We start from the raw sequence: 27,024 nt of genomic DNA on the forward strand, positions 1-27,024 counted from the left end.
ACGTGTTAATATATTTCTGTAAATATACAACAGCTGTGTTGTTGTTAATGACCCGTTGTTTTCTATGTTTCTAGGGAAAAAATAATGAATATTATTATTTAAAATATGTCAGAATTAAAGGAACTTAATATCTTATCTTTCAAAAATAAAAATAAAAAATCTCCAGCATTCACCTCTGATTTAGGTTTTTATTTTTTTGTCTTATATTTTAGCTGTTATTATTTATTTACTATTTACCCCAGCTCTTCATATCTAGTTTGTTTCTGATGCCTTTGAAATTATACTGGTTGTAAATGTATATAAAAAATATATATAAATTAACCAAATTCACACACCAGAGTAATTTATGCTACAAACTTTAATGTACAGCATTTATTCACATGCATTAGTATGTACAACAGCTATTTACAAAAACATATAAATTATATAAACAATCATTTTTAATTAGTGCAAAAGAGTTCAGTGATGTGGCCTTTAACTGTACTTCCCCTAATGTTTTTCCCCCTGTTGTGTCTTTCCCTTGATTTCATGACGTGGAGGAACATTTGAACAATATCATTATTTAATTTGTGGCCTGTTCCTGTGGCTGCCTTCTTGTGTTTTCCTTTTAAAAGCATCTGTATAAAAAGAAAATAGGGGTTCACAGATAAGTTATGTAGGCTACTCTTGCATGTAGAGAGACCCTTGTTTAGTGCAAGACCACATTTGTAATTAAATTTTGCCCTAGGACCAACACTAATACAATTCTTCTGAAGTGAAATTAAAGTAAATTAAAGAGGCCATATCCATTATAGTCTCAGCCCAATAAAGCAGCCATGGCAGACAAGATCCTCAACAGCTTTGGCTAAAAAGGTCAAACTAAAAGCATAAAAGGATTCGGTCGTTTACATAAGTCAGATTCTCAGTTTCTACTCCTTACATTGCATCATAGACACGTGGATCTATTAAACTCAGTGATATGGGTATTTGTGTAAATATGTGCGAGGTAGAGATTCACACTGACATACCAGGTGTACAAAAGATAATATCAGTATATACAGCAGGTTTTCTTACTCTTGTACAATAGTAAACTAAATATATTTGGGTCACAGCAAGCCGTGTCTAACATGACATCTTTGGCTGTGGGAAATGATATTTTTAACGTTACGCTCTTCTCTGACATTTTAAAGACCAAATGATTCATGAAGAAGATGATCTTTGGTTGCAGCTCTAATTGAATTCCGCTGCCATCAACATCACTGCCAGACATGGCTCGCATTACAGAAACATCAGCTTTACATATGAAAATATTCTATTATTAAAACAGAGGTAGATGCAGAACATTAACGAGATATAAAGTGTGACTTCTCTGCGTGCTCGTTTGTGTTATAGGAGGGTGATTTCACTTGGTGGCAGAGTGAGTCTCTTTTCTCTGACTGACAACATGTTCTCCATGTGCATGGCGATGACTCGGCACAGCTCCAGGCCCTTTAAACACACACACACACACGCAAACATAGAGAAACAACATTACATTTAAACTGAGTGTAATGCACAGAAAAATGCATGTCTTTTTTATCAACTCTTTGACTCATACACACACCTGCTCCAGCTGTAGCTGTGTGATGCGCTGGTTCAGCAGGTCTCCTATCATGATCTCCACATATGGATAACTGGAGCCTGACGTTGGCCTCTGAGTGCGAGTTGACTGGACCTCCTTCAGAGGGAAACGCACCATGGCCTCCTAATAACACACACACACACACACACACACACACACACACACACACACACACACACACACACACAAATATACATATGGATGCACAATCCACAACACATGAAGCAGACACAATAACCAACAGAGGGCGCCACATGCTTTGTTTTGTTTGGAAATAATTACATTTGGCAGTAGTTTGCTTTTAGCGTAAATGGAACCAGGTGATGTTAAATGCAAACTGCTTGAAATGAATGCTGTTACACACACACACACACACACAGACACAGACACAGACACACACACACACACACACACACACACACACACACACACACACACACACACACACAGCTGCCCGCTGCCATATTTTGCCAGCTGGTCCCAGAATGCAACATAACACGGACTGGATCTGTGCTTGAGTGGATGATTTGCATGTGTGACTGTGAGTGTGACATACGTGAGTATCCTTGTTAAGAAAGTGCAGTCCGTTCAGATTTACGGCCAGGATGCACGGGGCCTGGATGGAGGCGGAGCTACAGCTCTGGATGTAGAAGAAGGAGGAGCCAAACATGGTGAAGGCACTAACCAGACCTGGGCCAAAACAATAGGAAGGCTCACTTTTAATCTGGTAGCACATACACACTGTAAGTGACTTTCTGAAATACACATACACATACACACCGACACGGTGCAGTAGTCTTACCAAGGAACTGTGCACGAGCCTGGTGTGGGTTTAAGGCCTGGACCTGCTGCATGTGTTGAGTTGCCATATTCAGCCAATGCTGTGAAACCTGCTTGCTGTAGAACTGTGGCGGAACACACTCCTGCACCTCACGGCTAAAAACACACACATTCACACACACAAAGCAAACCAGTGACACCTCAGAGGCAGCGGTTGTATATTATGCATGTGTGCCGTGTGTTGAGCTGTGTGAGTGGAAAGATCATAGGTACAAGTGTATGTTTTTGTCTACTGTATTTACATGGAGGGCAAGTAGATGGTGTCCTTGGCACGGTGCTGTAGGGCAGCCAGTCTGGCGATCTGCTGCAGATGCTGGTCACTGGCCTTCCCCTGAGGAACCACACTCAGCAAGGCCTTCAGGTAGTCTGGCAACACCTTGGAGAGAGACACAGGGAGACAGGAAAATCTTGACACATCTTCTGTGTGTGTCCTAGCTGAAGTGAGTCTGCTGTCACGCAAGTAGCACAAATAAGACTCTGCAATGGGAACTTTAGAGGTAAGAGCCACTGCGTCTACCTGATTATAGTGCATGGTGACATAGAGTTCGTTGTCAAGTTTGAGAGCCAGACTCCATATGACTCTCCTGAACCACAGACTGTAGCTGGCATCCACTGGCTCCGCCTCTGTAGCAATGTCCAGGATGTACTCACGCTTGTTCAGGGGACGCACATTCTGACCTACACACACATGCACTTGAGTTATTACCTGTTAATCTATAGTGCGTTGCTGCATATCAAGGTTTTTTGCATTGTAGGTCTTTACTATGACACGTTAGATCCTTGTTACCTTTGTGTGTGACCAAAAAGACGGCATATTCATCCAAAGCCTCCACCCTGTGTAGTCCCATCTCATAGCAAAGCTCCTCGATGACATCCAAAGCAACCTGAAATAAAGAAATCGATCCGCAATTCAGCCGTCTAATAAGGCTCTAATAATATACTCTAGCATGATGCTTTTCCTCAATCAAGTGTGTGTGTGTGTGTGTGTGTGTGCGCCACTCACAGAGCACGTCTTGATTTTCAAGTGCCGCTCTATCCCACCTGGCAGCAGGAACAGCTGTCTCTTCGAGCTTCGCCCAGCCTGATACAAGCAACCAATCAGAGGGGAACGTCATACGAGTTAACACCAGCGTGGCGTGTACAGCTGCTACTGAGAGCAGGAGAGCAACTGCTAAACAAATTCACACTTAATCATAGACAGATGCCTGAAGTGGAAAAGTGTCAATAGTACCACAGTTAAGCAAGTTAACAAGATTTTACTTCTAAACATTCATATCTATTTCATGATAGAAGATTATTTATGACATATTCTTCCATAAAATATAGTAACATGCCATTACGATACAATTTAGTGCGTATATTGCCAACATAACGTTGGCTTTTATGGACGTTTTTGAGGCATTCGGAAGAACATCCATTACATTTAAAAAAGTATTCCAGCATTTCATCTCATTACATTATTAGTTCCTTCATGTATTTGCCTTGTTGATTTCTTTAAGGTTTAGTGCATATTTAGATACTGACCATCATAGCTTTGAGTTCCATGCTGTTGGGATGCTGTATACGTCCGCCATATTGAAAAGTCCTCCTCAGATTCTGCTCACATGCCTTAGCAATACCTGAAAAATTAAGATCAACACACCGATGATAATTAAGAATACCGTCGGATTGGAAGTGATGGATTTATGAATGGATGGATGGCTGGATCGCCGACCTTGGTACTGCATCCCGGGGTTGTCGCAGGTGTCCTGCAGGAACCTCAACAGGAACGGCTTCATGACATCGGAGCAGCGATGGAACGCTGCCAGGATGTACAACAGCCTCCATCCTCTCTGACAACTGTCCCTGCACAACATATACTGGAGGTTTAAGCCTCTAGAAGTCGTCAGTAAGCATGTGATGTCACACGTAGAAGAGTCTTACGGTTTGGAGCTGGTGTTGATAGTAACTTGCTTCATCACCTGGCAGTAGGCTTCATCCTTTATCAGGCCATGATCGCTACTTAACTAGATTCATAAGCACATGCATTAAGGAAAAGTATGTTTTCCTTTCATTTCAATTAAAGACATCATGTGTCAATCTTTTTATCATCTTAATAGTACATTACATATGTAAGAGGTTATGTTTATGTGTTTGTCTGAGTACCTTCAGTATCGTAGTGACCAGGTCCTGTTCAGTCTGACCTTTCAGTGGGAAGTCTCCCATGAACTTCATTATGGCTGGATGAAAACAAACAGTCAGCGTGGAAACAAATTATGTCATAAAACAGACATAATTTCCCCTCCATCTGTCCCTCTTTCAAAGACCCAATCAGATCCTGTGGACTGTATTAAACTATACATACTCTAGCTTCCTCTTCTACCTCCTATCTGTATCCATCCCTCCTTTCCTTCCTCTCCTCTTACCTAAGAAGATGTCAGCAGCCACTCTGTTCATCCCGCTGTCTGAGAAGTCTATCAGAGACTCCTGGATCGGAGTCTGGAGAGACAAACGCATAACAAGGAACAAGAAATATATTTGTGCAGCAGCACACTGAAAATTTAAATTATATAAAAGAATACAAAGACACGCTACAGTCTTACCTTGGAGAATTTGACCATGTCAACAGGGTCCCTGCCCTCCTTCCCCTTTTTGGCTTTCTGATCGCTGAGGGGGAAATAAAAGGCAGCAGTTATGAACTGTGTGTGTCCACTGACATATCCTTGACGCTTTGACACATTTTCACAATATTTTGGCAGTGTGTGTGTGTGTGTATCTGACCTTCTGATCCTCTGTGCCTCTCTGAAGTACTTCTTGGCAAACTCAGCCATGTGGTACTGGCCGCTCTGCAGAGGCAGATCGTCCAGTTCGACGATCAGACTGTCCCGATACATCTCATTTACTACCTGATACACACATATACACACCCACAACAATAACAAGCAGCAGTGTCACTTAAAGGAACATCGAAAATGTAATTATCGGCAAACTCTCATTTTTGCAAACTGAAATATTCCATCATATGCTGTATAAACAGCAGCTTGTACCATAATATAGGGGTGTTATTCATGAGCCATGTGTTCAGTATGTTGTACTGTGGGAGCTGAACATAACCATCATGTGTCTGTATTGGACAGTAGTTTAGAAAAATGTTTCTGCAGTTTAAAGGGCTTCCTGGTCAGCACCTCAGTGGAGAGGTCAAGCTCATGGGCAGCTACAGCTGAGCCCATCGCCACGGCGATGGCAGCAGATGCAGCGACTCGTCCCTGTCGGTCTCGAGGCTCCACGCGCTCAGCAGGGAGAACCAGGAAGTCTGGCGCCGCCACAGGGCGGACATACTCGTTGGGAAACACTCCAGATTTTCCGTACACAGCCCCGAATCTCCAACCTGCGTACACACAACGAGGTGTTCAAATGTTCTATAGTGTCCAATCAATCTTTATTAATCACATATTCACTCTATGTTTAAAGGCATATAAAAAGGTAGCAAATCCTCAGTGAATTCAATGAGAAAAAAAGGAGAAGTTAAAGGAGCAGTGGTCAGGATTTTGTGGGATCTATAAGGCAGAAATTGAATATAATATTCATAACTGTGTTTTCATTGATGTACAATAAAGTGAAACACATTAATTATGTGTTTTAATTACCTTAAAATAAGCTATTCATATCTACATACACAGCACTCACACAGATGCCTGGGTTCTTAAATGTCTGGGGTTAACGGAGGATGTTCAGTTGGTTGCAATCTGCAACCTCTCCGTTAGATGCCACTAAATCCAACACACTGCTCCTTTAAGGGGGGTCAATTTAAAAAACAAACTCGAACCAACCAGCAAAAAAGAGAACAGCAAACAGACACACAACAGATCGGCCCTGCAAAACCCACCAAAATCAGGGGTGTCTCTCTTCAGCTCCTCCAGAAGCATGACCTTCTTCCTCACTATGCAGCCGTAATGTTTGCCTGAACACATATGCACATAGACACACACAGTGTGACAGACGTGGCATGAAGCACAGAGAAGCAGAGACATATACTACGAGACATGGTTTCTGACTGTGCGTCTCACCGGCCTCCAGTCCATCCATGTGCTGCAGTCTGATGATGTCTCCTTTGTGGAAGCTGAGCAGATTCCTGTCCTCAGTAACGTAGTTCCTCACCGCCACCACATACGCCGAGTCCTGACAGAGGCGTGACATGTTGACATAGATATGTGACAAGAGGTGTGAGCAAAATAACATTCTTCTGCATGTGTGTGATTTATATCATATATTCATGTGTGTGACTAACGTTGTAGAATGACAGAGAGAGACAGCTTTGCTTTATGCTGAAACCATATCAGCCAAAATATCAAAATCATTGCTTGCATATTAATTTAAACACAGCTTAATATATACAATATACAAAAATACTTTAATATGTTCTTCCTGCTGAACTTCCAACGGTTGGAAAGAATAAACAGAATATTCAATGCATGGTGACAAAAACGGACGGCCTCTGACCTTCTTAAGCTCCGTGAGGAAGTAGTCGATCATGTGTTTGACCTGCGGGGCCTTCGCCGAGAACAGGATCAGCTTCTCGTTGGTCAGGTTGAACTCCAGCATGTTCTTGGATGGAATCGACACGAACAGGATGTCCGAGTAGCTGCGCAGGAAGTGATATGAAACAAAAACAGGAAGCCAACATGAAGTCGCAGAGAAGGATTAAGGGGCCAAATCAGTGGGGCACTTGACACAGACAGCTGGATAAAAGAGAGAACAAATAGACAAATATCAGTAGTTAAGTTTACGTCTTTTCATGTTAAATCTGTGTGAAAAACTAAGACATGAAAGCTAGAAAAGGTGGAAATATCGATGACATCACACACTACGTTTCTATGTTTTTGTACAGTTTATGAGGCTCACCTGTAAAGCCTCAGCACCCTGAAGTAGTCTGAAGCAACGGAGCTACTCCTCACCATCTTCAGCAGCTTGATGCCTTTATGGGACACAGACAGCACCTGCACTCCTGTCCCCACACTGCCCTGGAAAACACACAAACACACACACACAGACACACACAGACACAAAACCGAGCATAGACACACAGAACAAATAAGAGCCTGTTAAGGTCAAAGGCTGCTTTGTGTTTATCCCGTCCTCGCTCCCTCATTTAGCATGTGTATGCGACGCACCCACCCGCTGCATTACAGGCGGAGCAAGTGACGTATGCTAAGAAAAAGACAAGAACTCACAGAGGCTGGGAAGAGACGGGAGAAGTAAATCTCCCACAAGTCTCTGGCCATGGTGACGGCTTTCTTCTTCACATTCTCGTCGTGCGTTCCTGACAGCTGATCCACGTTGTTCTCAGCTATCAAGGACACAATGATGGAGTTTAAGTTAACAAATGCAGTGTTGAAAAGTCGTTCACATCCTGTAAATGTTGAAAAGTATAAACTGCCTGTGGTTTATGAGCCATTACACCAAGGAGTAAAGTTATTTAAGGATGGGCTCTTTCATACCAAATAAGGCTTTCATCTTCTGTCTCTCCTCCTGGGTGATACGGATGCACGCCTCAGAGAAAGTGTCGTATAAAACCTGCAGGACACATTCAGGAATAACAATCTGCTAAAGATGAAATAAGTTTGGGATCATTTATTCCTGCTGTGATGAAGTATGAGCATTCAAAGTGCATTTGAGTGTAAATTATGTATTCTTTTACATTAAAGCAAAAGCTGTAATCTATAATAAAAACACTACTTTAAGGCTTTCATTTTCAATAAATCATCATCATCTTAACTATTAGCATAATTACCATAAACTGGACTCTACTATAATGAAAAACCTGAATGAATAAATTAACTTAAGACAAAATAAATGGAGTAACAAGTAAATGTTAATAAGTGATGAATACATAAATCAACCTGTTTAAAGATCAGGTCCAGAACCAGCGGACTGTTGAAGGTCTCTTTAGGATAGAAAACCTGAAAACGGACAGAAATCAACATTTGAGTGGGCAATATTTTTAAGTTATTTTTTTAATTATTTACATGCGTGTGTGCTGATGAAACTCACTTCTTTCCTCATGTAGAGTTTCCAGGGGACGTTGGAGTATGTGTAATATTCATCACTAGTCCTGCTGTGGAGTTGAGTCTGAATGATCTCCTCCTCCACTGGCAACTCTCTGGAGACTGGAAACACACACACACACACACACACACACACACACACACACACACACACACACACACACACACACACACACACACACACACACACACACACACACACACACACACACACACACACACACACATGCCATGTTTTTGACCATGTACTTCCATTATACTCAGATCACATGTAAGTGTATGAGTGAAGCACTTTCTGTCATCCCTCTGTTTATTACAGGGGATTGTAGTCACGTTAGTGTGTAAAAGGTTCACCTGGAGGAGGGGCGGGGCTTATGCTCGAGCTAGTTGGCCCTGCAGGGCGAGACTTTGTCGTCTTGGAAACCTTGAGTCCTCCTTCTTCTCTACGTAGGGAGGATTGAGGCTTCCTTTGAGTCTGAGACATAAAAAAACAGTCAGATGTTATTTTAGTTTGTATGGAAGTGTGTGTGTGTGTGTGCTTGTGTGTGTGTGTGTGTGGTAGGTGTGGAGTTGGGTTACCGGTTGTGGTGGGTTTGCCATCTGATCTTTAAGGATCTCCATAGCTTCATCATGTGGGTCTGGCTTCTTCACAAACGTCTTTCCATCACCTTTCCTACACACACACACACACACACACACACACACACACACACACACACACACACACACACACACACACACACACACACAAATATATGAGTAAGACATACTAAAAGTGTTTTGTCTGTTAGGAAATCATGAGCACGTTACCTTTGAGTGGCAGATCCAATAGACGTTGTCATGTCAGCAGGTTGGTGCTGTTTGATGATGTCTTTGATGTCGTGGCTGGGATCGATCCGCTCCGTGTTACTTGGACTGGATCGGACCACGTCCTCAGGAGGGGGGGCACGTGTTGGACCTGGACATTTTTATTTTTTAGATCATTACTTGAATAACTTGAATAACCACGCAGATAATTTGTTGTAAAACATACTAATTTTTCGCTGAACAGCAGCGGTCTTGTACGGCGACGCTTCAGGCTCTTTGGTCTGCAGAAAAACAGGAAGTGATGAAGCTGAATATGGCTATATTTAGACAATATATATATGGTGTATGTGTGTTTACTCACAGGGCTGGCTGTGTGTGAGCGTTGTGGCAAGTGTCCGTGATAATGTGAGGGGGGTGACTGAGGTGCCGGGGCAACGGGGGGGAAGGAGGACAACATCTGCTGCTGGATCGCGATGGCCTGCATGGTCATCTGCTGGGCCTGCAACACACACACGACCACACACATACATTTATATATTTCAAGAACAAGTTAACGTTTATTATTCCCTTTGTTTCTCCTATTATCCATAAACTGTTACCATATGTTTTCACGTAACTCATACAAATACACCAACAGTAATATCAGAGTTGTCCAGAAGAAGGATAATATGACAAACCAGAATGATAGCTTGCTGGTTGATGATGGCCTGTTGCTGCTGAGTCAGAACTGCCTGCTCCGATCCTAGAGAAGTATGAACATAGAAGCACAGAAACCATGTAGTAAAGATGATTTTTGTTGCAGAACAACAGTGGAATCACACACAGTTCACAGCACAAGATCCTGTAGACTCCTCTGCTTCACATAAACCACAAGGTGAAACCTCACAGTTAATTAGAAGCTATTAAAACAGTTCTATGTGGCTTTTATCCAACACAAATGTAACTCCACCATGCCCACATGCTTCAGGCCAAACATGCTGGAACGCACACCTGATCATTGTACCTGACATCACAGGCAAGCCTGGAGCCACAGGCATGGCAGGGAGTGAGGACACCCCCGGTAGAACGGGGATGCCAGTGACCTGGGATGCTACGTTATCTCTATGGGCAGCGGGGGCAGCGGCGGGTGCACGAGTGGGTGACGGGGTGGGTGCTACACGTGTGGCAGGAGTGATGGCAGGAGAAGTCTGTTGGCCGTAGGGGTGTTGGGGACGGTTGTATTGGTGGAACTGTTGCTGTGGCCGTGGTTGAGGTGGCTGCTCCTGCGGTTGGTGCTGTTCGTGGTGATGGTGGTGGGAGGGGATTGGCATGGCAGGGATGGGTGGCATCATTCCTCCTGCTACGGGAAGCACTGGCACAGCTTGAGGAGCAACAGGTCGGGGAACAGGGAACGTAAGAGTTAGGAACAGCTGCTGCCAGGACTCTGCCTCTGTTGGGTGGTTATCTTCAAAAACATGTTTAGTCATAGTTGCTTATGGGCAGACATGTCATATTTTCTATTTTTTAATAAATAAGTCAATTGAATGGTATTAGACTTATGTTTAGAGCTCTTTAAATAGGTGTTCAAAGCACTGGAAAATGTTCTTTCACACTTTATACAGTGCATATTTAGTTTGATATACTAAAATAAAAGGCAGTCATTTCCTTCATCCTCCTTTTTTTTCTCTCACTGCGATTGCTGTCTTTGCTGCACCTCGTCCAACAGGGAGAGACTTAGTTTAGTAATAAGTTCAACATATTCAATTAGAATTCATGTCCATGGTGCAGTTTTTGGGTCATTCAGAAGCTTGAAAATATTCACTGCATTTTCTCCAAAGACAGAGTGAAAGGTGGGAGAAAATAAAACAAAATTATTGATATTTAGAATCCTGTACATTTGTGATTGATTACCTAATATATGAGCTTTTGTCCAGCTACAGAGCTGCAAACACAAAACAGCGTATACAAATAATGGCAGTGACTAAATTAACAGAGAAACGAAATGAGTGATAAAGAATACTATCTGTAAAGAGAGAGACTGAGGGTGACAGATGCCTATAGAGAAAAGAGGTCATCTATGGTTCCAGTGAATGGCTGTCTATGCATTATCTATGAGGTCATTACAGCCTCTAAACGCCAGATTAAGGTTGGTGAACTGTACACCTGAACCATAACACCTCAGTCCTGTTCAGTGTCACTGAGACACTTTGGGAGACGACGGCAGGTATTTTGAGGAGGAAGAAGCAGAATTATCATTAAAGCTTGAACTCACACAGCATCACACAGGGCTTGAACTCACAACCTTCGACACCAAGGGCAAGTGAACTTGTTGAAATGAACTTGCTGAGCTAGAACCAATAGATGTCTTCACACTATGACTTCGTTAAGCCCAAGTTATGCTTCCGCGTCGACACAACGCAAGGGGGCTTGCGGACCCCTTACGTCCTTGCGGACCCCCCTTACGTCAACGCAAAGGCCTGACGTGCACCTCCCAAAAATCCTAGACGCGCGTCGAGGCGACGCAACGCCAACGCCAACGCAACACCAACGCAGCGGCTTTGGCTGTGATTGGTCCACTAACTACATCCGCTGGAGACCGCTTTCCGGTTTCCACTCATAAACACCGCCATTTAAACTTTTAAAAGGCTACTTTTATTGTTTTCACCTCGTTTTATTGTTTGCACCTTCTCGCTTTTGCACAAAGAAATAAAACACCAAGTTCTGAAAAATTGTGGACGTTTATAGCCGGAAAGTGAACAAATAGGCTATAACGAGGCTAACGACGATATACGTCAAGAGTCTCGGTCGGTCGGTCAGTCTTTACAAAAAACATAGCGCCCTCTACCGGTGTGGTATTGAATTGCATTTCGACACGTAAACCCAACGCAGAACCATCACGGTCTCCAAGCAACTGCGTGGCCGTTGCGTTGCGTTGCGTTGCGTTGCGTTGCGTTGCGTTGCGTGATCACTACGCGGAAGCATAATCAGGGCTTAACCCCTGGCAATCAACAGGTGTCCATGCAAAGACAGATTTCAAGCCGTGTCAAAAATTCCAGCATCAAGACAAAGATTGAAATTTGCATATATCATCTCACATACAGATATATTTATATGAGGAAATGCTTGCATGAGGATGGAATTCAGAATACGTAAAAAAAAATAATCTGTTTTGAGATACACAAAAACTGTTTATAGTACTTGCTAGAGTGAGAAAGGCTTAAAAAAAAGAAGGGTAAGACATTTTTAAAAATTCACAAAAATATGAAAGACAAAAGAATACTGAGAAAACCGTCTGTGTCAAAATGCAGCTGAACACAAAGGAAAGACACAAAACGAAAGTTACGAATGTAACTACGGTTCTAAATAACAAAAATACACATCTAAAGAAAAGCTAATAGCCAAGTTAGAGGTAACTAACAGGAAACACACACTAAATTGAGTGTTTTACCTCCGGGATGTATTCCTGGTGGATAAGGCCGGCTGGGGGCCGTTTGACTCTCCCCCTCTCCTCTTTCTCCTCCTGTGATGCCGATACCTCCTCCTCCCTTCATCCTCGCTGACAAACTTCCAGTTTTTTCCATGTCCTGGCAGCCAGAGAGAAAGAAATTCAGCAAAAAAAGGATGGTTGGAGATCTTGAAAAGAAGGAGTTTAAGAGACATGAAGAGTAGGGAGTAGGGAAGGAAAGGGAGAGACTGAGGGAATGTATTGTATTGGTTGATTCAGACCCTCGGTGAGTGCGTCAGTAGAGCTGTAGGAACCGAATACTCCACAGGAAGTACCGTACACACTGGAGGAGAAGCTCCAGCACACACTAAGTAACAGAAATTCCTAAAAAGAAATAAGTGTTTTCCAAGAAAAGTTTCTGCAACATACCAACCACCACTCAACCCCATAAAACCAAATTGCTATTTTTCCAGAAAATAAAAAACAAACGCAGCTCTTTTTACAGCTCTTTTGCAGCAGCTGTATCTGCACATAGTTAGCATGGGTAATAGTTTACATGCATAAACTCAAACTTCATCAACAAAAAATCCCAAAAATCCAGGGTCTAATGAAACCACACTGTTTGATTGATAACTGATATTGAAAACCAAAGAAAATCATATTATGTTGTTTAAATTTGACAACTAAAACATACCTTCACTGATCGACTTTCCTCCCGTTTCCTCCAATTATATTTGTTTTACTGAATACATAAAATGTGAAAGCTGCTAACAGAACAGTGAGCGTTGCACGAGTGCTGCCTGCTGCTGCAGTCGATTACGGTAGGTCACCCAGTAACCTAACCCCCCCTAATGTCTGCTCCATTCATACACAGACAGAAGCAGTGGATCACATGTTCCAGCCATCCATCAACGCTCCACTCCATTCACACTCAGGTGGCAGATCAGGTGGAGGGAGAATGACGTGACAGCATTTTCAGAGCTGCAGCTTACGAGAATTTCATGCATTAATCTGTTATTTTCCCAATTTATGAATTGATTGATTGGCCTTAAAAAATGTCAGATGATTCTGATTAAAACGAGGAGGGAAAGTGTGGTTAGGATGTGATGTTTCCTGTCAGTACTCACGATGCTGCTGTCTGACAGCACAGGGTCAAACAGGCTGTCCAGGTAGCGGTCCATTCCTCTCTGAGTCTGACCGTCACTGAAGGCATCCGACTCTACTGGACACGGAACAGACAGCACAGGAATTTAAACACAACTCTCACACTTTGTGTTCAGAAACCACAACTATCTAGGCAAATTAAGCTGCCATTGTATGTACTGTGTGTGTACCGTGGCTGTAGTAACCGTCAGAGTCAGGCAAACTGTAGGCTGGTCTGGTGTTACGGAGAGGAAAGGCAGGAGGAAGCTCCTCATCTGACTCAAAACCACTGCCAAACAAAGCACTGACAGGAGAGGAGAGGAAGAGGTAAATTAATTTATTTGGTGTAAATATCTACTTTTATTATATATTCATTATTTATCATATTCATCTACAATTTTTGTACATGCGTGCATGTGTGTGTTGTGTACTGACAGGCTGGCATTTGCTCTGACTCTGGCAGGATCGTCGGTGCTGATGATGAAGTAGCTCTTCTGCTTCGGGAAGTCAGTCGGGAGCTCCAGGTCTGCAACCAAGTCCATCACATAGTCGTGACCCGCTAACTCCACCCACTGGCCGTGCTCCTTCATCAGAACCGAACTCCCTTTCCACCAGTCGGACACTCCCCTGCAAGATCATACGCTTCAAATACCTCACGCTCAAAGCATTATGTACTGCACAACATGTGCTGTAAAATATAAATGATGAAGCTGGATTTTCATTATAATGTGACCTGAGTATGAAAGCAGTGAGATGAAAATATCTCCTTCTTTTGTGTCTTTTACTTAAATATGAAATATATGCACCTGTGGCGCAGTATGTGCCCTGCTAATTCTTCTCCACTAGTCCAGGAATGGACTGGACACAGGAATGAGCCTCCTATGGAGAAAACAAATAAAGTAAATGTAAATATAAAAATCATTTTTATCGTTTCATACATGAAATTTGATCTCTGCATTAAACCCATCCTAATCATTTAGGAGCAGTGGGCTGTTATAAAGCACCCGGGGAGCAATTTGGGGTTCAATGGACAGCTGAGTTTCCTAAATTAGACTCCTGTTTGTGTTTTATAACTAGTAACTAGCATGCATGGTGCTATTTCGTCACTCCCTCACCGTGCCGTCACTGTGATTAAAGGACGACCCGCTCCAACCCCTTAGCCACATCCAGGACACTGCATCTTCAACTGTTCACGCAAATAGAAATCACACCAAAGTGGACTTCAACAATCTAGTGCCCTGCAGTTCCATTACCTGATCCCGTCTGGCAATGAATAATCAATGATCAAGGGCTGTAATTGATCCCACTCACAAGTAACAGCAGCAGTCTCTGCTACGCACTTGAGGCCTGTGCTTATTTCTGTGCTGATTGGAAAATAAATTGGGTGATTTGCTGTTCAGTTGCTACGCTTCATCTATTTGCAGTGTTCTGACCGTCAACGGCAGGAGGTTAAAGCTGCGTGATGTTATGTTAAAAGGGCAAGGTGCATCTCACCATCAAAACAATGCACTTGCAACACCATGTTAGCCTTCTTCCTGTTGGCCGTCCACTCCAGCAGTGACAGCGGATAGGTCCGTGCAGTCTCAGGGGTGGAGCCTAATCCCAGCTGTGTCTTCTGATTGGCTTGGATGAGTCTGTGCTGCAGCAACGCCTGGCATCCAGCAGGTGCATAGTCAGATACAAACCTGTAGGGAAGTAGATGTTATACTTTTGCCACTCCGACCGCATTTAGTCTGTGTTTTATGTTATAATTACTAAGATAAGGCTTAATGTATTTTAACCATTTTCGCTTTTTTATGCCGTAATTAAGGCATAAAAGTAAAGATAAGAAAAAAGTGACTTAACTTTCACATTGTGCTATGTGCCAATACTTAAATGTTTTTTTAAACTGGATTTTCACTCTTATATTAAAATTATCTGAGAAAACGTTATATATATATATATATATATATATATATATATATATATATATATATATATATACATATATATATTACTACCAAATCCCCATTTGCGTATGAAGGTATATCTCCATCAATATGATTTCTGTACACACGTGTCAGAAACGATGTCTTACTTCAGTAGATATTTTTCCATCTTGGAGGACGGGCCGAAGCTGCAGACACATGCCAGCAGCAGCAGCCAGCCTCTCTCAGCGTTGTCAAAGTTTACGTTCCTCCACACCTGGTTGACGACCTGAGCCAGGATCTCGTCCTGCAACCCTGGAGACGACAGGCCCCTCTGGATGATGTAATTCCCAAACGTGTTTTCCTGCGCTCCGTTCAGGTGAGGGTCCCCCATGAATCGTAACACCTGAATGCAGGAAACCGTACAATTAACTCTGACTGTCCGCTGGTGTTTAACAGGGACGAAACCAGGACAGTAGTCCAGATCCATGGGTTGATGGAGTCAGCCTACCATGATGAAGAGCTCCAGAGCTTCTCCTCTTAGGTCCTCCTCAACACGGGTCAGAGGTGACTCCAGCGGGGCCATCAACATCCCAAACTTTGGCTCCTGAAGCAACAAAAGATTTACAGTGCATTTAGGAAGGAAGCCAAGGAGGGTATCCAGGTCGAGGTATCCATGGATCGGGGTTACACCTAGATTGCTCCTGCTGCCATGGCCCTGCTTCTACCGTTATCAACAGTCATATTTCTATTGAGGACTGTGATTTTTGGCATACTGTATTTGACACTCTTATTGGGACATACATCTTTTTGAATTTAATAAACCACAAACAGTTGAGAGGGCAGACTTTTGAGTTGACTGTAATACTGTTACATCTCACCCTAAAGTAGATCTGCACGTAGCGGAAGAACGGGTAGTTGTTGATGTCCAGAGGCAAAGTAAGTTGAGCCTCTTCCTGGATATGAGGAGCTTGAAGCAGAGCCAGACAGTCTGAGTGCAACTCCCTCCTGACTAGAAAGACAGAGAGACATATATACTGTAATAATGACTATATATACACAAGAATACATATAAAGTACACTGTGCTGCTTTCTCTTATGGTTTATTCATCAACGGAAGCCAATCCTGTCCCTTTCTGTCAAGACTATTTGAGTCATTCCTCGAGCTGACACTCTCAGTGCTGATGAGAGGAGACACTTTGACGGAGCTGAAGGAAGTGTTCATGAATAAAATGTGTGTGCACATTAATGTGGACTTCACATAAAAGAAACAGACAGGTACAGACCTCCGGCCGTCTGCAGCAACACGCCCAGCTCTGCAGGGATCACCAAGTGTGTGACGTTCACCACCTCCCTCTTGGTCAGCTCCTGAAAGAGTTTTTTTATGGTTTAGTGGCCGACTACCAAAATCATCCTATTTGTGGCAGAAAAACACACTTCTTTTATGGATAGGTTTCCCACGTTTATCCTGTCCAAACTTCCATCTTACCATTTCTCTCCTCCTCCGCTCCTCTTCAGCTTTCCTCTGGGCTTTAAACTTCATCTGCAAACAGATCACAGAAATCACTTAACACTTCGATCCAGAGCCAAACCATGCAGAAGCACTGAACTGGAACAAGAGTGGGCAATGTTTTCAACAGTATATGCCTATTGACTCATGTGGGCGTTATTAGGTTGCATCCGCAGGTTATGAAAGGCAATAAATTGGACTTTGAGAGCAGATGACATGTACCTTGATGTATTGCTTGCGGTTGACGTACATGTGGACGAGAGAGCGGAACCGAACAAGACTCTCCCTCATTTTCACATAGCGCTTCCTGTTGGGCAGAATGAAGAATTGCAGGACCACAGTATAAAAGGGACAAATGGAGGCATGCTACAAGTATGTACAAGTTACAGAAGCCACCATTACATTGTGTTTTTTAGCCAAGATTTGGTATAAATGCTTGTCTGTCAAAACAAGCATTTTTTTCTTGGTGGATATTGACGAATTAGCGAACAGTTATGAAACCAGCAGCAGAGAAGCCGACCTTGTGAGGAAGCCTCGGCACTGTGCCTGCAGCCCGATGATCTTGTTACGGAAGGCCACGAAGCGTTTCCTGACGAAGAACATGCGGGTGTACCGCTGCAAGGTGAGAGCCGCGAGCTGACGGGAGCGCTCCCGTTTACACTCCAACAACTGGTAGATGTACTCCTTCAGAAACAACTGCCATTCACATACATGTCATTAGCTCGCATTGCTGGTTTTCTTTTAATTTGTCAAAAAGTGAAGATGAACAAACGGCAGAGGACACTCACCTTTGTGACTCCAACGTGGTAGGCTCCTGGCCTGAGAGGACACAGCTTACTGAGCATTATCACACAGTTATCTCCGTTTGCAGCTGGAAGTTCTCGTATCCCCACCAGGGACTTATACCTGGGGACGTACAAACACATAAAACATACAATCTAGTTCATCAAATTTGCTTAAGAATATGGCTTAATTGTTGTCCACATATTCTAAAGATCTTGAGTTATAGTGTGTGTTTTAGCTATCACTTCCACCATGCAGTGATTCATTCTGTGTGTATGTTACCTGAACAGGAAGATGTAGAATGGCATTCTGACAGGATACCCCTCTCTCCGGATCCTAATGGTCTCTAGGACACCTGAGTGTTTCAGCTGGCTGCTGATCAGGTCGTCCTCAAACACACCTGGTTGCTAAACACGCAATATAAGCACATTTGACAACAATGACTGTCAGGATGTTGTGAGACTGAATTCATCAGTGTCATCAGTAGAAATACAGAACGTCTGAAAGTCTACCTTCATATTATTTGGCTTAATGCAGCGCACAAAAAAAGGGTTGCACCTGAAACAGAAGAATAAATGTAAATAACACATCCTGTACACTTAAATTCTTACTAAACTATAAGATGTTTTCATGAAATTGTGGCAGATATTTTGTCAGAGTTCACCTCTCCATCTTCTCCACCAGCTCTAGCAGGGACAGTTGGAACTTGTTGCTGACGGTGGGAGCTTGGTATTTTCTGGTGACAGTGCTGCTCTTCCTCATGTGACCTCCTCTCTGCTGACCCGTGACCTCTGCGTGAACCAGGAAGAGGTTTGACACCATCTGGACACACAGAAATACATGCATACATTCACATTTTACTGCAACGGTTTATGTTCACATGAATTAGATTAGGCCTCCAATGAGGTTATGTGACCACACATGCATATGATGCTCCTCTCACCTTGTTCTTGCTCTGGATGAATAGTTCCAGGACCTCCTGACGGACCTGGTCGTAATTCTTATCGAGGAACTTGTAAACCTGCGCCATTGAAACCACAAATTAATGGAAGATCTGTCTTCACTCGCTCTCTTACTTTTCCTTAGATGAGCCAATGAGGAGCTGCGTACCTGGTAGGTGACCCGGCCAGCAAAGTGCTTGATGGTAAACTCTGGGAGGGGCATCTTTGGCTTCAGATACAGTGGGTTGCTGCCATGGTGATAGTGACACTTTTGGAGGAATGTGTGGTCTGTCGCCTGGCAACAAAGCAGCAGACTCTAAGTGACATGTAGGATAATTCAATCTGTGGGTCTAACGAGTGTCTTCAGGTTCTGTTTAGGTTTGTTCTGTCCCACCTGTGGGAAACAGCTCTGGTCATCCAGGATCCTTAGTATCCCATGAGGCTTAGCGGCAATGAGGTCAATGCAGGGCTGGTTGTCACTGAATGGGATGTCCTGCCAGGGGATCTGTTCCCGGCTGTACTCCTCCTGCATGGGGATCACAAGCAATGCTATTTCCTGTACAATGAGTTCACAACATGTCTCACTACTGTTTCTGTCAATCAACTTTTCAATGAATTTCACTTTTTTTTATTTTAACTTTCCATCCAGGTCTGCATAAGTGCATGCAACACTAAGTGTTCCCACAGGTGTGACGTAGACTTACCTGCTCTTCCCTGAATATGATTCTGTTGAAGAAGAACTGCAGGTACTCATTTGCATAATTAATGCAAAGCTGTTCAAAGCTGTTGAAGGCCAGATCCTGTAATTCCCACACACACACACACACACACACACTGGGGTATTTCCGCAGTGCAATGCAAGAGCGTGAAAGGCAGGTAATAAGATGCTCCATCTACGTCGGCTGTACCTCAAACCCGTAAATGTCCAGGATGGAGATGGAGAGGGTGTGTTGGCGGGGGTACACCTGAGCGTTGATCCTCTCTGTTAACCAATGGAAGAGCAGCGAGTACAGGATCTTGGCAACAGCATCTCTGGAGAACAAAGATGTGTGTGTTAGTTAGCTTTCTCTGTTACTTAGCTTCATGTGGATTTCCAAAAGAATACTTTTAATGGGAACAAAACGGCCAACTCATTGGTATTTTCCTATTATATGTGAAATACATCTGGAGGAAAAATAATACATTTTCATGCAGCACATGGGTATGTCGCTGTCTCTCACCTGGCATCAACAGCACTTTCCACAGTTAACGGGGTATAGATCTTGTCCCTCATCGTCTCCTGTAGAGACGGCAGGTTTTAAGAAGTGAACGAGGGAGAGAGCAGCAATGGTTGAGGAAGCTAAATATTGATACTTAAAAGCGTTATGTAACTTTATTTTTTAAAGTGATGAAAAAATGTCTGTCGATCCTTGAGACATTCAGATTCACCTCATCTATGCAAACTGACACCGCAGCTCAGGTACAGAACGTTAGGTGCTGAAGGCTGCAGGCACAGCTCATTGCCACATATTCTGTTACAGTCCAAAACAACTTTAAATTAACTTAACTGGAAGGGCAAGAGGACACTGTGACTGTAGAGGCATGGGCTTGAGAGTAGAATGAGAGTAGAGGTCGCTACAGCTACGGCTCATAATCTGTGTGTGTGTGTGTGTGTGCGTGTGTGCGTGTGTGTGTGTGTGTGTGTGTGTGTGTGTGTGTGCTCACACTGCTTGCTCTTTGCAATGGAGAGATATCCATATAGGATCCTACATTTGAATATACGTGCAGATAAAACACAGTTTGATTACTGACCGTGACTTTGTAGGTGATGGCTTTCTGTAGTCCCTCTGGAGAGATCTGCAGCAGCTCTGCCACCACTCTGATCTCCTGAGCGCTGACCACTGACGCCACCTCCTGGCCATCAGCCTGTTGTGCAACACAGAAAGAGAAAGACGGACAACACGATTTTCTGTTTATTGTCATAATTGTTTAACAGTTCATTTCTAAAAAGCAGTGGGAGAAAGAAAGGTCGCTTTGGAAACAATACCTCATATCTTTGAAAGTAGACGTTGCCCAGGTGCAGTATGGAAGAAAGAACTCTAAAGATGGCCGACTGGTCCTCAGGGGTGAAGTGAAGGATCTCCATGGCAGCGAGCAGACGCCGGAAGTCCTCTGCATCATTCTTTCCTGTTATCCCACAATCCCCTCCCTTCATGGAGAGAAAGGTCACGATAGTTTGTAGTAACATTCCTGGGAAGTCCTGGGATAAGGCCGATGATTATATGCTGCACTGTGCCGTCTACCTGGTTGAGGTAATAGTAGGTCTCAGCCTCTTGTAGATAGAAAGCCTGTCTCTGCTGTGAGGGAAGCCCTGCCAGCATCTCATAGAAGATATGATAGTTCCTCTCATCTTTGGCCTGAGGAGGAAACACAAATGTAACAGGTTACACCCTTTTACATGCAGAAAAATAAAAGTTGTGAAGGTGTCATATTCTGAGTGTCTCCGTGTGTCACCTGGAAGACGATACGGGACTTTTCCAGTAGATACTGAGAGGTTATGGCACCACTGATCACACCACTGGACAGAGAGAGAGAGACAGCAGAGAACACGAGAAGAGAGGAGAATAAACACAAAAACAAGAGTATGATTTAATAACACACATTTTAAAACACTAACCAAATGTTTTACAATACAAACAGAACACAGAAGTTTTAACAGAAGTAGGATTAAGTGATGAGAACAGAGACTGCAACATTTGTGTATCTATTTCATACTCACTCCTCCAGAAAGACCTCTATGTATTTCCCAAAGCGACTGGAGTTATCATTCCGTACAGTTTTGGCATTTCCAAAAGATTCCAGCAGAGGAGCTGCCTCAAGTATCTACCAAACATTCAAACACACATTAAATTAATATTTTCAATGTTTAATGCTGGTTTATACATACACATCCATTAACATGAGTTCATGCTGATTAAGCAGATGACTGACGGGACGCTAGACAGATATTTTTACAAAGCAAGTAAAAGAAAATCCACAAGAAAACACAACATCTCTCGTGAATATTGTCACACACCACAGCAAAGCACAGCAACCTGCTATTCTTATGGCCATATGTGAAGATGAGTTGTAAAATGTAAAGCACAAGTCATGCAGGGAACCCCACTACCTCAATCTGCACCCAAGAAAAGGCAGCAGAGAAAAAAGATGCACAGAGGCATTAATCATCCTTTAAGACAGGACTGTGTGTGTGTGTGTGTGTGTGTTTCTCTCTCCAAATCTGCTGGCAGCAGTTTGTGCCTGTCAGTAGTGTGGAGCGTACCTGTTGCGCAAGATTGCTTTTGTGATGTATTGCTGCTAGGTATCGAAGGACTAGTTTGGTGGCCTCTGTTTTCCCAGACCCGCTCTCCCCGCTGAAACGCAGTAACACACACTTAATGGACATCAATATGATGCAGTAGTTGATACATTATATATAATGAATGTTCTCTGCTGAAGCCAGCACAGCAATTTTCTATGAATGCAAGCATATTATGAAAATTAGTGCCTAATAGCTGTCGATTTGCACGGGAAGGGATGACAAAATATGAAAAATATGTATTTTTATGTAAATTTGAAGGACAAACACACACTGTATGGGTTCCCTACCTCAGAATCCTGATGTGAATGCCTGCCTTCACCTTAGCTAAAAGTTTAGAGGAGCTGCTAAACATAACAGGCCATAGCATTTCTTCAATTTAAATAGTGTAGAACTAACTAAAACATAGGCCGAATTGTAAAAAAGGACACACTGTTGATAACTGCATTTGCTAAAATGCAAAGTAGTGGAAAAACAGTTATTTTGTTGGCAAAGTGGAAGCTCATTAAGAGGGAACATTATCCACACTTTGAGCACCACTACACCCAGCTTTTATTAATCACTTAGAGTGTCCATTATATGATCCTTCTCACCTCCCTACAGGACACTGAGGAGTGATTGACTTAATTGATTAAGTGATGTGAGACCAAGCTAATCTTGCATTAGGGCAAGGCCTCAATTCCACTTTTGCGTGAAACCACCTGAAACGCTCGCATCACTGCCAACAGCTTAGTGCTAAATACCTCCATTACGTAAACTTGGCCAGGGGGGGTGGGCAAGGGTTTGTGTGTGTGTGTGTGTGTGTGTGTGTGGACACCGGCACCTTGACCACATTCCAGCATAAGGTTTCAATTGACGGCCTGGTTAGCTAAAAAACGGGCCATTACTGGTCACTGTACACTGCCCCTAAATACACACTCAGCAACTAACGCCGGGCTCACACATGTACACTTGGACACACACACACACCTCTGAAAGATAATCTGCTCCTGGCACAGACCTGGCTGGGCTTTCCTTACAGGTGTCTCCTTCCGAATACGGCTAGAGTTTTTCAGGTGTGTGCATGTGTGTGCATGTCATGTGATTTTTTTTTGCTGCGAATTTCCAAAAGCAACCACCAGTGTGCAACAGTGTGGATGTACCGCGTACTCGTCTATGCTTTTATATGTGAGTTAGGTGTAAATGGCCTCTGGGTTGTGTGTTTATGTGTGGAGATCAGTTTTGACATGCAGTGAGGCGTCTGTGATCTGTCTTAAGTTTGCTGGCCAGAAAACCACAGACAGACACTCATGAATTTACAAACACCAATCCAACTGGAGATGGAAACCTAACTGTCCGAGAAGCTTCATGTGAAAACCAAGGTTAAACCGTTACAAAAGGAAGGCTACTAATGATAATGTAAGAAAAAATATGTTGCTGCCCTTCATAAGAGTTTTATGTAAAATAACTGCATCTGTCTAAATCAGGTGTATGTATGGTGAATGGTATGGAATTTACTCATGCATAAAGTATGAAGCAATGAACCAAACTCTAGTGAATTAAACAGTATAAATCATATGGTTGTGAACTTTGATGTAGGGTTTACACACATAGAAAGTGATTATTTTTTTATATTATGGAGAGAGTGAGCCTCTTACCTGATAATTATGACCTGGTTGTGTTTGGCATCCATCATTTTGGAATAAGCAGCATTTGCTATGGCAAACAAATGCCTGAAGGAGAAAGAGTAGCTGCATCAAGCTCAGGTAAACCAAACCAACAGAATATCTAACAATGAAACTAAACTTAGTATATTTTGTGTCCTTCCGTAATTTATAGGAACCTAACCCTGTTCAACTGTGTTACTATAATTAAATATACAATAACATAATACTGACAATTCTCATGTTCTGTTTTTTTTTTAATCTCCCCACACTTAGAGAGTGAACATGACTTACGGAGGGTTTTCTCCCAGAGCGTGACCCTTGTACAGCAACACCATGTCCGTCCCGTAGATGTTGTACATCTTGTAGGGGTTCACAGACACCAGAATACTACCTATGTATGTCTGGAAAAAACAAGGAATGAAGAGAGAGAGAGAGAAGCAAATAAATAAATGGAACACACCCTCAAAATAAGCTGATTTGACTCCAGATTTATAGGTTCAAGAAATGATCAGTAGTGTACTGGTTGTATGTTGGATGTGTGTGCTACTCAGACACTTGCATAAATAAGTTCCCTCTCAGATCTTTTCCTCAGGTTAAGCAGAACAGCCTCTTCATGCATCTCTCTAAAAAAAATCAGTAGGACAGTTATTTCAGGATAACAGAGAACGTTTGCACTGTGATTCATCCAAATCTGACCTTTCTTCACTCTCTATTGCCAGTCTCTTTTTTGCACATTACACTGTTGCACATTGTAGTTTGTGCATGAGGTTTTTTTTACTTACTCTAACTGTGTCATATCTTCCACTCCATCTTCTTCTCGCTGCTCCCGATGAGCCATGTTGGGCAGACTTCTGATTGAGTACATCTAAAATACACAGATAAACACTCAGAAATGAAGACATGGTGCATTTACAAAGCGCTGGTCATGCATTAATACACACGCACACACTTGGAAATCTCAATTCTCTCTCTTTCCAGTGATTCTAAATTTGATGTAGCCAGAGTCCCTGTTTGTCATTTCTATGGTTTGCACATATAACCTTATTTTCTCATATGTCCATCAGCTTTTCTAATCATATATTCTGCTCTTTAAAAAAAACACCAACGCATTAATTATCCAAGTAAGCTACAATCCCTCTGATTAGTCCTCCCTACTGAAAATGCACTAATGTGCCAATCGTTTACCTTTAAATTACACTTGCAGCTGTATGATTAAACCATAAACAAAAACACTAACAATATAGTTTTTACCTTGTCAAACCAGTGCCCCTGTGGTTCCCCCTCCCTGCTGAGATTCCACTCCCCCGGTTCATGCCCCACGTGTCCCTGTGCCATCAGGCTGTGTGGTTCCAGCAGCTCCCCGTCTCCATACATGGACCACTTATTAAGGTTCTGCACTGTGCCATGAGGTAAAACCCTCTCCGCACCCCACACATCCACATCTTGCTGTAGTCCCAAGCCTTCAACTCTGGGACCCTGTGCCCAGTGCTGTTCAGGGCCAGATCCCTGGACCTGGGGTGGCACCACAGCATATGAGGAGGGAAGGCGGAAAGAGGCCCCTCGGAGGTGAGGGTTCTGCAGGGCACCAGAGAGATTAAGTGAGCGAGGTTCTGGGGTGCTAGGGGCACCAAGTCGTGTCATGATATTACCACTGGGGAGACGGTAATTTGCACCACGAAGGTTTGGGTTCTTTGATAAAGCATTAGACAGGTCAAGTGTTCGGGGTGCAGTAGTGGGCTGAGAGTGGGTCCTCAGAGTTCCATCAGGCAAACGGTAAGTGGCAGATCGGAGGTTTTTGTTTTGGAGAGCGTTGGAAAGGTCAAGGGAGCGTGGCTTGGTGGGATCAGCAGAACCAGGCTGCCTCAATAGAGATGTGCTTGGGAGTCTGTAGGAAGCACCTAGGAGGTTGGTGTTTAACATTGCACCGGAAAGGTTAGGACCGGAGGAGGCAGAGGTGGAAGCTTGGGTTTGGTTCCGTGAAAACAATGATGATCCTTGAGGGAGCTGAAACTTTGTATTACGCAGGTTAGCATTCATCAGGGCGCTAGATAGCCCCGGTGATGATACTGCACTTTCAGCATTCGGCATCTCCTCTACCGGATGTGTTAGAATCGAACCATCTGGTAATCGATAAGAAGCCTTGCGAACATTAGAATTGAGAAGAGCAGAGGAGAGCATAGAAGATGACTGCGTGACAGGCTCAGGTGCCGGCTCGTTTCTTGTAACCAAAGTTCCATCGGGCAGCCTATATGTGGCTTTACGTACGTTGGAGTTCAACAGCGCAGAGGACAACATAGGTGAGGAAGGAGAGGGTGCAGATGTGGGCTCTGTCCTGGTAACAAGAGTGCCGTCAGGCAAACGATATGTGGCCTGTCGCAAACTGGGATTGAGCAAGGCAGAGGACAGCATCGAGGATGAGGGGGGTGGTGGACCTGGGGAAGGTGCAACAGGTTCAGCTCTCGTGACAAATGAGCCATCAGGAAGTTGATACGTGGCCTGACGTAGGCTTGGGTTCTGCAGGGCATTAGAGAGCATAGAGGGTGACAGCATCCCACCACCCCTGACACCATCAGTGGTAACTGGAGTCTGAACAGAGCCTCGGGACATTGTCAAAGTGCCACTTGGAAGCCTTAACATGGAACCCTGGATTTGGGAGGTCCGCAGTCCACCAGAGAGAAATGAGGAATTGCCTCTGATAATCCCTTGCTGGGGTGTGGTGGGAGGAGGGATGGGTGAAGCAGGAGACATGGGGGAGAGGTGTCGTTGAAGGGGTGAGGCAAATGAAGCATTGCGTAGCTGGGAGTTAAGCATAGCGGAAGACAAGTGTGGAGAGGAGGGGACAGGAGGGGCTGCTGCCTGAGGAGGTGAGTAGACAGTTGTATAGGCATTGGCATTGCGTTGTAGAGGATACGAGTGGGAGGCACTGCCCAGGTGCCCAGATATCTCCCCCTGGCCACCAGGTATAGGGGAAGGGCTTCGTTGTAAAGCTGTGGTGTCGCTGACATTCTGCAGATAAGGGTTCTGGAGTGCATGTCCCAAATA

General features: G+C 43.5%; 1 protein-coding gene across 1 annotated transcript; it reads right to left on the bottom strand.

Annotated features, from left to right (window-relative positions):
- Positions 1 to 358: 358 nt before the first annotated feature.
- Positions 359 to 26,031, bottom strand: myo15aa (myosin XVAa). The gene is made up of 65 exons (XM_084036355.1): positions 25,234 to 26,031; positions 24,765 to 24,847; positions 24,542 to 24,605; positions 24,274 to 24,383; positions 23,974 to 24,048; positions 22,301 to 22,391; positions 21,758 to 21,861; positions 21,493 to 21,556; positions 21,282 to 21,395; positions 21,026 to 21,187; positions 20,791 to 20,904; positions 20,220 to 20,278; positions 19,908 to 20,031; positions 19,704 to 19,799; positions 19,394 to 19,525; positions 19,169 to 19,294; positions 19,002 to 19,079; positions 18,723 to 18,880; positions 18,571 to 18,616; positions 18,341 to 18,465; positions 18,064 to 18,181; positions 17,796 to 17,971; positions 17,498 to 17,582; positions 17,255 to 17,308; positions 17,052 to 17,133; positions 16,647 to 16,777; positions 16,277 to 16,372; positions 15,936 to 16,171; positions 15,353 to 15,543; positions 14,665 to 14,737; positions 14,294 to 14,485; positions 14,050 to 14,162; positions 13,843 to 13,937; positions 12,719 to 12,854; positions 10,295 to 10,651; positions 9,969 to 10,033; positions 9,653 to 9,790; positions 9,518 to 9,572; positions 9,295 to 9,442; positions 9,064 to 9,157; positions 8,839 to 8,959; positions 8,471 to 8,586; positions 8,320 to 8,379; positions 7,918 to 7,993; positions 7,651 to 7,766; positions 7,322 to 7,440; positions 6,920 to 7,061; positions 6,487 to 6,598; positions 6,306 to 6,380; positions 5,605 to 5,807; positions 5,201 to 5,325; positions 5,023 to 5,086; positions 4,846 to 4,918; positions 4,586 to 4,659; positions 4,364 to 4,446; positions 4,155 to 4,285; positions 3,965 to 4,059; positions 3,444 to 3,521; positions 3,228 to 3,324; positions 2,958 to 3,118; positions 2,683 to 2,816; positions 2,403 to 2,536; positions 2,157 to 2,290; positions 1,583 to 1,723; positions 359 to 1,467 (listed from the first exon to the last, which is right to left on the bottom strand). Exons 1-65 carry the CDS (start codon positions 26,017 to 26,019, stop codon positions 1,366 to 1,368), a joined length of 8,112 nt encoding a protein of 2,703 aa, XP_083892481.1. The 5' UTR covers positions 26,020 to 26,031; the 3' UTR covers positions 359 to 1,365.
- Positions 26,032 to 27,024: the final 993 nt, after the last annotated feature.

Source organism: Eutrigla gurnardus (assembly GCF_963514095.1).
Source record: "Eutrigla gurnardus genome assembly, chromosome: 20".
In the NCBI taxonomy this organism is placed as follows: Eukaryota; Metazoa; Chordata; class Actinopteri; order Perciformes; family Triglidae; genus Eutrigla; species Eutrigla gurnardus.